This window comes from Amblyomma mixtum, chromosome 10, assembly GCF_055824585.1.
Source record: "Amblyomma mixtum isolate Tamu chromosome 10, ASM5582458v1, whole genome shotgun sequence".
Classification (NCBI taxonomy): domain Eukaryota; kingdom Metazoa; phylum Arthropoda; class Arachnida; order Ixodida; family Ixodidae; genus Amblyomma; species Amblyomma mixtum.
In genome coordinates this window covers 26,999,914-27,013,279 of record NC_143021.1, presented here as the reverse complement: position 1 = coordinate 27,013,279, position 13,366 = coordinate 26,999,914, and the positions used below count along the sequence as shown (strand labels likewise).

General features: G+C 47.8%; 1 protein-coding gene across 1 annotated transcript; it reads left to right on the top strand.

Moving 5' to 3' along the window:
- The first annotated feature begins 4,348 nt into the window (after positions 1–4,348).
- LOC149325441 (uncharacterized) lies at positions 4,349–8,210 on the top strand. The gene is made up of 2 exons (XM_089564285.1): positions 4,349–4,449; positions 7,508–8,210. The coding sequence occupies exons 1-2, from the start codon at positions 4,349–4,351 to the stop codon at positions 8,208–8,210; spliced, it is 804 nt and encodes a 267-aa protein (XP_089420411.1).
- The last annotated feature ends 5,156 nt before the right edge of the window (positions 8,211–13,366 follow it).

The window sequence follows — 13,366 nt, the reverse complement described above, 5'->3', positions numbered from 1 at the left end:
GTTAAGTACCACGTATAGCACTAACATTGAATATGGAGTGTTCTCGTTAGCGAGATTGGCCTGAATAGTTAATTGTTACATTAAAAAATATAAACGTCCCTATTTGATACCTAATCCTGGCACTTAAGACAGCATTTACAAACTACTACAGCGTTGAATTCATGCATTAAGAGAGTCGCCTACGATATAACTCTGACTTTTCGCCTTTGGACCACTTTCCGTCATTGTTGTAGAATTACATTGGTTATGGATTTATTATCTGACCTAAATGGCCAAGATAGTTTTAGTATGCTAATCTTAAGCCTGTCCTTTCCTTCCAAAAGAGCCTTGAAAGTTACAGGTTTTGGGCAGTGGAACAAAGGAGAAGCCCGCAAGGACCAGCACGGCCTGGCACCACGAATTCATGCGCTAACAATCCCACTTCAAAGCTTCATGTTTTCAAAGTCCCCTGGCTGCTTTCTTCAAATAAACATAATTTTTCACAAACCGCCTTGTGTCATAATGGACGTTTAACGGTCAAGAACAACAAAATACTACAACAAAGAATAAAACAGAAAATATAAGTAAGCCAAAAACAAAGTCTGGAAAAAACAGAAAACAGACTTTTCACATTTCCTGTCGTCAAAACAGAAAACGTATGCTAAAAAACAGAAAACCTCAAAACAGAAAACGTATGTTTAAAAACAGAAAAACTAAAGACCAAAAAAAACACAACACTGCAGACATTTCCTGGCAACGCAGCTGCCATAAAATTTTTTTACAGCGTACAGTTAGGTGAGGAACGCCGGAAGGAATGGTTGAAATGATGAAAAATGATCCACGTTGTTGTTGGCTTATGGTGGAGTAGCACATACCCACAGTGGAGGAATGGCCAGGGTGCGTCGCACATTCAAACACTGGTTACTCACTGACGTAATTAAGGCAGACTGTCTATGGTAAAATTTGTGTCAAGGGAAATAATTTCGGAAGTTATATCTAGCAAAGGGATCTTCATGGTGCAATGATGTAATTGTGATGAAGTAATCGCAGAGTATAGAAGAAGCAGAATAGAAAATGGAAGCCGTACTCGCGCGAGGGGACTCCCGAAAGAAGCTCTTCGAGGGAAAGCAAACCACCGACAGGAACGGAGAAAGTGATCAAGTGATATAATTTCGCCGCGTGATTCGGTAAGGTTCGAAATAGACACGTCGATTAACACAAATAAAGCTTTACTCGTGGCATTCCACACCACAAGAGGGTCATGAACAACTCACATTACCGCAAACTGCATATGCGGACACGCGAAGGGAATGCCAAATGTAGAAAATCCTCTGTAGCAAGGAGAGGCTCTTGACTCAAGGCGTGCAATTGCAGGAAACGTTCAAAGCGGGATATTGTTAAACGCATAGTGTTGGGAATAAATGCGACCACACGTTCGCAACGGCCGCTCTTTGTTTAAGGTCAGCCATCCCATTAGAAGCAATGCCGCAATGTCCAGGCACCTATTGAAAATGCTCTTCTTTAAAAAATCGAACGGAACGACTAAGAGCGTGCCTCGAGCCTTCAAGCCCAGTAACGGCATAAAGGTTATCAGAAAGTATAATGAGCTCATTAATATTGAAAAATATCTTTTCTAAAGCTAAGACAGTCGCTAGAAATTCCGGAATGATTATAGGTGTATAATCACGGCCTCGAAATGAATAACGTTTTTCAAGAGCCCTGGAAGAAATGCCAATATCTGCCGTCTCATTTTGTTGGGAAACATGCGTGAAAACTGCAGTATGCGTAGAAAAATGGTCCAGATACATCTCGATAAGACCGTTTAACGCATCTGCAGGAAAATAATTTGCATTTCTGCGTTCCTTAGGAGGGTGCAGACAAAGCAGACTGCAGCATTAGCCTGCAGATTGGGAATTTGTACTACGGAACTGAATGTGACAAATTTTCGACACCAGTGAATTTGTGAACGCAATCTGCGGCAGCTTATACCTTGGCGAAATGACACCGGAAGAGAGAGCCCGTTTGTCGTCCACTTGGGGCTAGCTAATCCTGGAGTAGGCTCTAAAGCTGTTAGGAGGGCGCTGCGGCCGCCGAGGTGTGTGGACGTGCTCCCATCGGCTTCGTCATCTTCACATGATTCCGCAGCGATTTCTACCTAATTTCGCCGAAATTCTTGCACCATCAGTTTTGTGAGGTTGCAAGGAATCCGTGGATACCAAATTTTGAGGTGGGCCATCATTTCTGACAAATCTACAAGTACTTTTCTGCCGTGTCCACGCCGCCGTCGAACTGCGCCTAGGCGCGCACGCCAGACGCTAGCGTCTCAGCCGACGCGCCTGCTGCGCGTCGGTGCAGGAACGCGCTAGCTCGGCGAGACGCCACCCGCCCTTCGCGCCCGGCGCGACAGGAAGAGAATGGCAACTTCTGCCGAGGAAATGGATAGCTCTGCGGAGGATTTACCAGCAGCGCCGACTACTTCAGCAACAGCTAATGGACAAGAGGTCGAGACGGGCTGGGAAGTGGTGACCAGCCGGAAAACGAAGAAGGAACGCGCCCCATCATCCACTGCTCAACATTCACAGAAAGCAAGCGACGGCCAGGTGAGCTCTTCTCGCACCCCTCCTAACATTATGAACAGGGTGATAAGAGCCTCACGCATGCCACCCCTACCGCAAGACAACATCAAAATAGTGCTTCGCCCAAAGGGCGGCTTGAACTTACGAAAGATCGGACCTACCTTAGTGAGCAAAGCCCTCATGGAAGCAGTTGAACTTAATCCTGAGCAGACTAGGGTGCACATTATATGTCCAAATATTACGCAGAACATCATGGTGGTGAACACGCCCTTTCGAGAGAATGCAGACAAGTACGCGGATGTAAAGGCTATCCGAATAGCCGGAAAAGAGTACGCAGTCAGCGCTTACGAAACTGCCCCAAGGGACACCTGCAAAGGGGTAATCAGATACATTGACACAGCCAACGATCACAGAACGATTGAAAGAAATATCGTAAATGGCCGCAACCCCTTGGCACTAGCGGCGAAAAGAATCAAGAACTCAGGGTCAGTGATCATTGTGTTTGATGGCCTTCGCGTCCCAAACGTCGTTAGATATGGACCCACCCTGGTACCCTGCTACATATATCTCAGACAAGTAGACATATGCTACGTATACGGCAAGCTCGGACATCGTGCGGACGTTTGCCCCTAGCCGGGCTCCACCCAATGCAGGGGCTGTGGCCTGCCTAACCCCACCTCATCCCACGTGTGCGATCCGAAATGCAAGCTGTGCGGGGGCTTGCACGCGACGGCGGACAAGGTGTGTAGGAAATGCTATCTGATTCCATATGTAGTACGCGCTCGACGACAACGAGCGCGACTGGAGCAACTAGAGATAGCACAGCTAGTCGCAGAAGACAAGCAGCACGCGGAGCGAGGCCGATCTGTTTTCAAGACGTCGGCACGCAGCCGCTCCCGCTCTCAAACACGGAGCCGCACAAGCAGGAGTCGTTCACAGGTGCGCTTCGGTTGAAAGAACAACGGAGGCGATGGCACGTGGGCGGACAAGGTCACAGGCGCTACGACGACCACTCCAAAGGAAAGTGAGTCCCGCAACCCAGATAAAGAACGGATAGCTATGTTAGAATAGGAACTAAGAGAGCTAAAAGCCGCTTATAATAAGCTTAAACTCGAATTAACTGAGATAGGTAAAGCGAACAGCAGTCAACCAACGCGCACTCCCGAGCCATCAATCGATATGGAAACTCCCCAACTCGTTGAGGTTGAGAGACATATGTTAGAGTGGGCGATTAAAAGGAATGAAAAATAATAGGGCCCCGCCCGCACCGCTAAGAGCACAACGGGCTAAGAGGTTGAGAGACAGATATTAGTTTGGGCTTAAAAAAGAAATAAGAAATAAGTGCCCTGCCCGCACAGGTTGAGAGACAAAAAATATGTTGGGGCTTGTGAAAAGGACTTTAAAAAAATATGCCCCTGCCCGTGCCACTAGGTATAGGCAGCGCGTCAGTCTCATAATCTGAGAGACAAGCTTTAGTGTGGGCAATTAAAAGAAATAAAAATAATAGTGCCCTGCCCGCACCGCTTACAGCACAACGGGCTGATCTGAGAGACAGATATTAGTGTGGGCTTAAAAATAAATAAGAAAAAAAGGGCACTGCCCGCGATCTGAGAGGCATTGAATAGGTTGGGGCAACCGAAAAGGAAATAAAAATAATAGGCCCCTGCCTGCACCGTTTACACACAACAGGCAGATCTGAGAGACAGGAAGAACAACACGAAGAATGCCCGCCTCCTAAAAAGCGCGCCGTAACGCAACCGCGAACAGCCGTGCGATCAATTGTTAAGGACGCCATGGACGCCATGAGCGAAAATATGAGGCTAATGCACGAGAGCATGGTGCGGATGAACGAGAAAATGGACATATTTAGCACGCGAGTACAGAAAATGGAAATGTATCTGAACAATACGGTAGTACCGGCGATGGAGACGACGAGTTCACAGCACATCGGAACGCAAAGCCCACCTCGCGATGGTCTCACTGCAAGCGATGGGGGCTACAACGGTCAACATGGCAGTGCCAAATAAGACACGCAGTCTCCGCGTCTGGCAATGGAACTGCAGGGGGATCGCCTCTAAAAGGGCGTTCCTCCTGCAGATGGTCAAATCAGAAACCGAGAAGCCACACGTCATCCTGCTACAAGAAACACTCACAACCGAATTGTTCCTTACGGGCTTTAAGGCCGAAGCCCACAGAAACGAGCAAGGCAGAGGAGTCGCTTTACTGATTGGAAAGAAGATCCATACATTCGGCATGACATCCGCTACACAGCCTGCTATCTAGAACACCTCACGACCGAGATCATACTGAACGACCACGTAGGGAACAAGCAAAGAATCTTCCTCACAAATCTGTACAGCAGCCCTAAGGATACGAGGCAAGGGTTTAGAGGCATTCTGGGCAAGATTGCGCACATCGCCAAAGATAGTCCGCTGATTTTAGGTGCAGATTTCAACGCCCCACACTAGGCTTGGGGCTACGCGTATCCCTCTAGCAAGGGACATCGTCTTCTCACGACAGCCTCCGATCTCGACTTCACGCTGATCACAGACCCGGAAACCCCAACGAGATGTGGCACTTCCACATGTTGAGACACCACACCGGACCTCACTTTCGTCCGGGGCCTAGAGAAATGCGCTTGGCGCAACTCGGGCATCGACCTTGGCAGTGACCACTACATTCTCCGAAATTATGCAGAGATACCAGGAAAGAGGCAAAGGGAGTACAAACTAATCGATTGGGACAAATTTTGTGCAGTACGGACGCAGCGATCCAACTCATCCGGAGCAACCACAAAGCAAACGACAACGAGCTGGACCAAGCAGGTCAAAGCCGACATCGTAGCCTCAGAACGAACGATTACCAGGGACATTAAGGTAGAGAGAATGGACAGTCGATTAGCGAATCTTCTCGAAGCCAAACATTCCATTCTAGCCAGGTGGAAGGGTCAACGTTTCAACAGAAGACTACGAAGGAAACTTGCCGAACTCAACAAGACCATTGAAGAATACTGCGTGGTTCTCTCCCGACAACAATGGGACGAAGTCTGTAACTCCCTAAACGGACAAATACGCAGAGGGAGTGTATGGGGGCTCATAAAACACCTCCTCGACGAACAAGGAACAAAGTCCAAAACTATGCCACGGACCAGGCTCAGTAAATTAGTACACTGCACGAAGCAAACCGCTACTGCCGAAGTCCTTGTGGATGACCTTGCCAAACGGCACTTACCGCTTAAATCGGGGCAACCCAGTACCCTACAAAGGAAGAACTATGACGGTGCCCCAAACTCGCAGCTAGATACTGACTTCACAGAAAGCGAAGTACACTTTGCAATTCACGAACTCAACAGTAACTCTGCAGCAGGCCCCGATGGTATCACAAATCGGGCTCTCCGAAATTTAGAGGACGGCTCGGTCACGTTCCTAACGCAACAAATCAACGAAGCCTGGGAAAACTGGCCATCTTCCTGCCCAATGGAAACATGCAAACACGGTCCTCATGCCAAAACCAGGCAAGCCGCTGGGCCTACGAAACCTATGGCCGATCTCACTAACGTCCTGCCTAGGAAAGCTAGCAGAGCACGTCATACTTAATAGACTATCGGAATACGTAGAAGAAAAGGAGTACTTCCCCTTCAATATGATAGGCTACAGGCCGGGTCTCTCAACGCAAGACGCTATGCTACGAATCAAGAAAAGTCTGTTGGATCGCCCCACACGAGACACCAAGGCGCTGCTGGGGCTCGACGTGGAACAAGCTTTTGACAATATCCAACATCAAGCCATTCACAAAGCCATATCTGACCATAATCTCGGAACACGCTTCTACCGCTACGTCAAGGCATTTCTGGAGGATCGAACGGCCACTCTCCGGATAGGCGAGCACGTCTCGGAGAGCTTTGAACTGGACGATAAGGGAACACCAAAAGGCTCAGTACTTTCACCATTCTTATTTAACTTGGTGATGACAAAGCTTTCTCGCGCACTGGGTGAAATTGCTGGTGTGGAGCACACCATATACGCAGACGATGTCACCATCTGGAGCACCGGTGGCAGCGATGCGGAATTTGAAGCTCGCATGCAAGAAGCCATCACGGTTACCGAGGACCATCTCGCCCCAATGGGACTTCGCTGCTCTTCCAGAAAATCGGAGCTGCTCATCTACCACCCCCCAAGACCAGGGCGCCCGTCCAACGACGGGCGCAGACACCCCACTCTATGCATAGAGTTACACGACAGGGATGGAAATCGCATACCTACGGTTGACAAAATACGAATTCTAGGACAAATCATCGAAAGCAACGGGTCCAACTCGGCAATGTTGGACAGCATCACGATCAAGATTCCAAACGCGATCCGGATGTTTCGGCGCATCATGAATAGGCACAGGGGATTGAGCGAGGACAACGCCATTAGAATGGTCAACGCTTTTGTACTATGTCACATCACATACGTGGCTGCGATGCTCAACTGGAAAAAAGTACACCGGAAAAGGCTCGAAGTACACATACGCCGAGCTTTCAAGACAGCGTTGGGGCTTCCCGATAATGCCTCCACTGATCTACTCTTACAGCTAGGAGTGCACAATACCCTTGCCGAAATCATCGAGGCACAGCACACGGCACAGATCGCACGCCTATCAAGCACTCAAGCGGGCAGAGAGACTCTCGTCAAGCTCGGCTTGAACACCATAGCAGAAAGGGACAACGTCCTGCAGTTACCTAAAGTCGTGCGAGAAGCAATTACAGTGTTCCCCTTCCCATGAAACGTACACCCGATCCACAATCAAGGAAGAAGACTCGCCCGCGCCAAAGCCCTCGCTGCGGACGCGGCAAGGTTTCCAGACCAGACAGCTTTCGTGGATGCAGCGTACATACCGGGAAAGCATGCCTACTCGGTAGCAGTAGTCGATGGACACGGGCGAACGCGTAACTCACTCACACTTTTCAGGAAGAAGCCAAAGGTAGCTGAACAAGCAGCGATAGCACTACCTCTCAAAGACTCGAGCTTCACAAATGTGTACAGCGACTCTAGAGCAGCCACTCGAGCTTTCGCCAAGGGCGGAATGGACAAGACGACGCTACGAATCTTAGGCGGGAGTAACATCACCGATCACTCCATCGTATGGTTCCCGGCACACATGGGCAGCTTACGGGGTGGCCTGCGGAATCTCAACGATATCGCACACGAGGCGGCGCGAGGGCTCATCGGCCGCGTCCCTCCGGTTTCCCCCGCTACTCCACATATCGAATACAGGGATCAATTATTCACGTACAACGAGCTCACTAAGCACTTTTATCTAGGCAGACAAGCGTTTCCCCTCCCGGATAAGAAATTAACCCGCAGCCAGTCGGTCACGTTACGCTTGCTCCAAACGAACTCATACCCCAACCCCTGGCGCATGAAGCACATCGACCCAGACTACGACGGACATGTGTGCGACCAGTGCAGTGAACGTGTAGACTTGACCCACATGCTGTGTGGTTGTGCATCAAGTGACGCCTACGCCAAGAACAAGGAACATTGGGACAAAGTACTAAAAAGTGCTTCACTTCACGACCAGCTTCGGGCTGTCCAGGAGGCCCGCGCGGCGGCGGAGAGCTTCGGGCTCTCTGTGCCTACGTGGGAGCTACCCTCTACACCTGGCGCCTAGCCGAGTGTCCTTCAGGGCCCCTACTGTGGGAAATAAAGTTTTACCACCACCACTAAAGCTCTTAGAAAAGTTCGCCCCATTCGAATCTGCAACTGCGTGTTTAAATCCGGTATCCGTGCGTCCAAGAGCAGCACAGCATTTGACGCTTTTTTTGGGAGTCCAAGGCAAAGGCGCAGAGCGCGTCTCTCCCCCCCAAAAAAAGAAAACGATGGCTGACGCTTGTGCCTTGGACAATCAGAAACAAGAAAGCAAACAAATACAAGTACGAAGCCGCCACGGTGGTTTAGTGGTTATGGCACTCGGCTTCTGACGCGAAAAACGGAGGTTCGATCCCGGCTGTGGTGGTCGCATTTCTATGGAGACGAAATGATAGAGGCCCGTGTACTGTGCGATGTCAGTGCACGTTTAAGAACCCCAGGTCGGCGAAGTTTTCCGGAGCTCTTCACTACAGCGTCCCTCAGAGGCGGAGTCGCTTTAGGATGTTAAACGCCACAAATGAAAATAAACCAAATTCAAGTAGCGGTCTTACATAACATTTATACAAAAAGAGTAAGGTGTCTGCACGCACACCAAAATTTTGGTTATGGGTTCGCAACAACATGCCAAGAAGGCAGTCACGTTTTAAGCATATTTTTCCTAATTTTCAGCCGCCAGTCTTAGTGGGGATCCTAAATATTTCCCAGGTATTTCACCTATTCAACCTGTAAGACTGGGATGGATCGATAGAGCAAGATGTAGAGAGGGGATATGCTCCGAAAAGCAAAGAGGGCGCTTTTATTTACCTTTGAAACCTACCTTAGGATGTCCAGCTAACTTGCAAGACCTCATACAAAGCGTGAACATGCTTAACAGAAGAAAAAAATGCAATATCTTCAACGTGCACATAGACTGTGACACCCTGGTGGAGGCGAGAGCATCGAGCCCTGAGGCACGCCCCTTGATTGAGCGTTCCGCACATTTTAATCAGCAGGTTCATGCTTCCCTTCTGCCACTGAGAAGGGGCTTTAATAGCTGTACTGCCTCCAATTCCCCCGTTCTGATCATCCCTATCGTCATCATCATCGGTCCATTGCAGGCCGAAAGCCTAATTTTCCTCTAATTATCTCTATCCTGGACTAGTGCCGCCCAACTTATTCATGCAAACTACGTAATCTCACCAGGCCACGCGACTTTCTGAAGGTAATTCAGAAGTGGAAAAGAAATATCTATCGCTTAAGAGCTTTCGTCCACACAGGGCTACGAAGGAAGTTCGAGGTTAGCTAGCTTTTGAAGCGAAGTACTGTGCTCAACGCTGTTGTACGCCTTTGCAATATCCAATGTAGCAGAAGCAGAGACCTCCTTGCGTCTCACTGCAGCCTTAAATCTGCTCTCCAGGTTCATTTGTACGTAGCAAACAGAACACCAGTAGCGAAAACCAATCTGAGCCTCACTAAGTCACGTAGAGACGAAACAATATAAAGAGTAGAAAACTGAGCTAGCTGGTTCATACTTCTGGGTGGCTACAGCAGGAACAACAAAACGTGGACGCAGAAAGAAACACAGAGAACGTGGACGAAGCTGACTGTCAACCCAGTTGACAGTCAGCTTCGTCCACGTTCTGTGTGTTTCTTTCTGCGTCCACGTTTTGTTGTTCCTGCTTTATCCACCCAGAATGAAACAATTATCGTGAGGTATTCTCCGTTTCATACATAGCAGTCAGCGCAGCCAAGGCTGCGGCGCCTGTCCGCGCTCCTCGTCCGCATCGTAATGTAGTGCATTAAAAGTAAAAATCGTAGTGAACTTAGAATTAAAGTAAATGTTGGTTGATATTGGAGTATAATGATAACGGTGTGTTATTTTGCAAAAAGATCGCTTTTTTATGTTCTTCAAAGCAGAGCGCATAAGTTTTTTTTTTTTTCCGGTCCCTCCTGTATCAGGTTTTCGCTGCTAGGCCGACCGGTCATGTCATCTGCTTGAGCTGTTCACCTGAAGCATTTCCTTCCTCCAAGACCTGATTTTTTTTTTGTGGGAGCACTTACCAGTATTTAAAAACTCACTTGTTGAAACATGTAATCGGTTTTGAGCAAGAGAATTTTGGTGCGCTGTTCTCTTTACTGCAAAATCACCGACCGTACAACCGCTGTAGGCCACTCACATGATACGCGTAGCAAATGTTAAATATACCATTTTATAACCTACCAGCACCAGTTTTTAAACCCTTGTGAGTTTTGGCAGCAGTGAAAAACAATGATAGTAGATTACGATCGAGAAAATGAACAACTTTAGTTACAAAGATGATATTTACAAAGATTAAAAACATGAGAGCGGATGTCAACAATTAAATGCCAGCCACAACGTTCACTCACGCTGGGCTTAGAGCTCATTGGTGTGCAAGAGGCCCGAATATTTACTCGTATATATTGTTACCGCGAGAGGACGGCGACGAGCTATGTGAGGAGAACGAACAGCGAGCTTTGTCAACCTCTTCGTGCTCCCTCTTCATGAACCACGGAACCTAGGTAGTCCGCTTCTCACAATAACAATGTCACCCGCAGCGGCAAGTGCGCTAATATACGACACCGCTTGTTGCGCTCGATGGCCTGCGCAGCGGAATCTCTGCTAAAGGCCCAAATGCAAAGCTTTCAACAATCCCCATCTCGCCGCACTAGCTCACCCCCATAACACACCGAATACGACATCTAAGACAAAATATTACTACGATCAGAAGCACTTCAAAGAATTTTCCTTACGACAACAGCTCAAAGAGGAGACCTCCCGAATCAGACGCCGTTCACTTTAAAGCCGCTTAGTACACCGACGCCGCACTGAATTCTATCACCACACAATTAATGATTCATTGTTTGCCGCATGCAAAAGAGTCACTGAACTTCCGAGAACAGCACTTTGCAATCACGTCCGTCGCCAATACACGACACTGCCTTTTCCCTTCGAAACCAGTAAAAAGCGCTGTTTTTCAAAGTAGGCACTAGAGTTTGACAGTTTCGACTTTCTACTTAATGACTACTTTAATAAACATAAAAAATAAATAAAAAAAAAACAGCCAAGCCGGGAGTTGAACCTTGGCCCCTTGTAAATGAACAGACAGGCGCGCGCTTTGTACGACTCAATAAAACTGGCGTTGGGCCTAGTTGGTACATGATGTTGTGAAGGTGTAAGTTGCGCTTGTGTGTGTGTCTGTCTTTCTTCGTGGTTTGTCCCGTGGTTGCGCAAAACCTACACCTTCACAACATCTCGCACCACTCAGCCACGACGCAAAGCGGACGGATACATTTTGCTTGTTTTTTGCAGCGAACTACTTTCGTACCTTTGGCAGCGTTGACAGCTATGTATCAAACGGAGTATAGCTGTATGCCACCTGTTCCACAAGCTTAACCAAATTTGAAATGAGAGAAATGGGTCGAATCTTGTCTAGACAAATACTTTCCGCAGGTATTTTGGCAAGAAAATTATTAGCGCGGCTTTTTTCACATCCCCAACAATTCTCTACAATAGTGTTTTTAGTGCGACACTATTTATGAACGAAATTTTTTCGTGTAATGTAATACTTCACTGCAACAATGATTATACGCGCAGATCACCCGACGGCAGTCTTGCACTTTTTTTTTCTGTTAACGTTTTTGCTGCCGTCGAAAGTGCGTTCGCCATTGGTTTTCACTGGCAGTCTTAATTGTTCGATACGATTGATTGAAACGCTTTGAAAGAAAGATTTGGCTATATATATCAGAAGAATGGATATATTCAGTATTTTCATAAGAGTATCTTACAATTTTCCAATTTTAAAATCTTTTGTCCCAGAACGTTGGAGATGATCTAGTGGAGTCGAGGATTTTTCAAGGACTAATGTAGGATGTGCAGGATATCCGGGGTAAAGTCTTCAGCTAATACTTTGCGAATGCCAACTATGAGTCTGTCTATGGCAAAGCCCGCACACAGTAGACATTAACTCAGATGGAGCAACCTCGGTGAAGTCTGCAGCGCCATGGCAGTCTGCGTTCCCATTGACTGTTTCACCTGCTGCGCTGGCGGGATGTCCGGCAACGATTCGCTTACATTCTGCTTTCGTTTCACATTAAGTTTGTTGCAAGGCAGCGCTCGTGTGTGTAACGTCTTCTTTCTGCATCATGTCTGCCAGCTGCGGCAAGCTTCAATAACTCGAAGTGGGAACTGTGTTGGTCAAATGTTTTAGGGGAATCCCCCAAGGTGGAGTAGAACTTTGAGTTATTGATCAATTCGCTCTCCTCCTACCATAATCTTGCCGTCCTGGTTAGCTCAATTGGTAGAGCGACTGCTCCGGTGTAGCGGTGGTCCTGGGTTCGAACCCCGGACCAGGACGAATTTTTCTTTCACTGCGAAGTTTCTGAGAAAGCCGTATAGCTTTCCTTTGTAGCCGTATGGCTGCGCTCGGGTGGATGCCAGTGAGTAATTACTCCCTTATTGCATTGATAGCTGTGGAATTATTGTTCTTTGTTTGAACACTAGGGTCGCCGTCCTAAGTTAATGTCGAATGTCAGTTCTGAAGCTAAATCTTAAATTCTGTGTTTCCCTATTAGAGCTAACTCCCTAATGGGCTTTCGCCCCACTAGTTTCTTCCGTACCCACTTAAAGTCTACTGTAATTCGATACCTTACCATCATATAGACGCTACAAAGCACCTTTCTGGAGATCTCTACATCCTGCACGATGCCAGGGTGCGCGCATAGTATGAAGTCTATTCCATTTTTAGCCTCAGGATTGGGACTGTTTCACGTCCACTTCCTGTTCTCTGGTTTGCGGTAGAAGGTATCCATGATCCGTAAAATTATTTTTCTCTGCGAACTCTATTCATACCTCGCCGTACATTTTCTGGAGCCTGTGCGATAATTTCTTGCTGTCTGGCCTCCAGCCAGCTCTTTACCTACCTTGGCACTGAAGTCGCCCATCATTGCAGTGCGCTGCTTTTAATTTGTTCATTGCCGCTTCCATGCCTGCATAGAAGCTTTCGGCGATGTGATGGTCATGGCTGGATGTAGGCTCGTAAACCAGTAGTACATTCAGCATGTACCTCTTATTAAGCACAATTGCGAGTGGTGCCAGACTTTCGGTAATAGTATAGAAAAAATGTTTCGTGCTACATGATGACTGATGAGGACTCCCACACCTGTTGCCCTCTGTGCGCC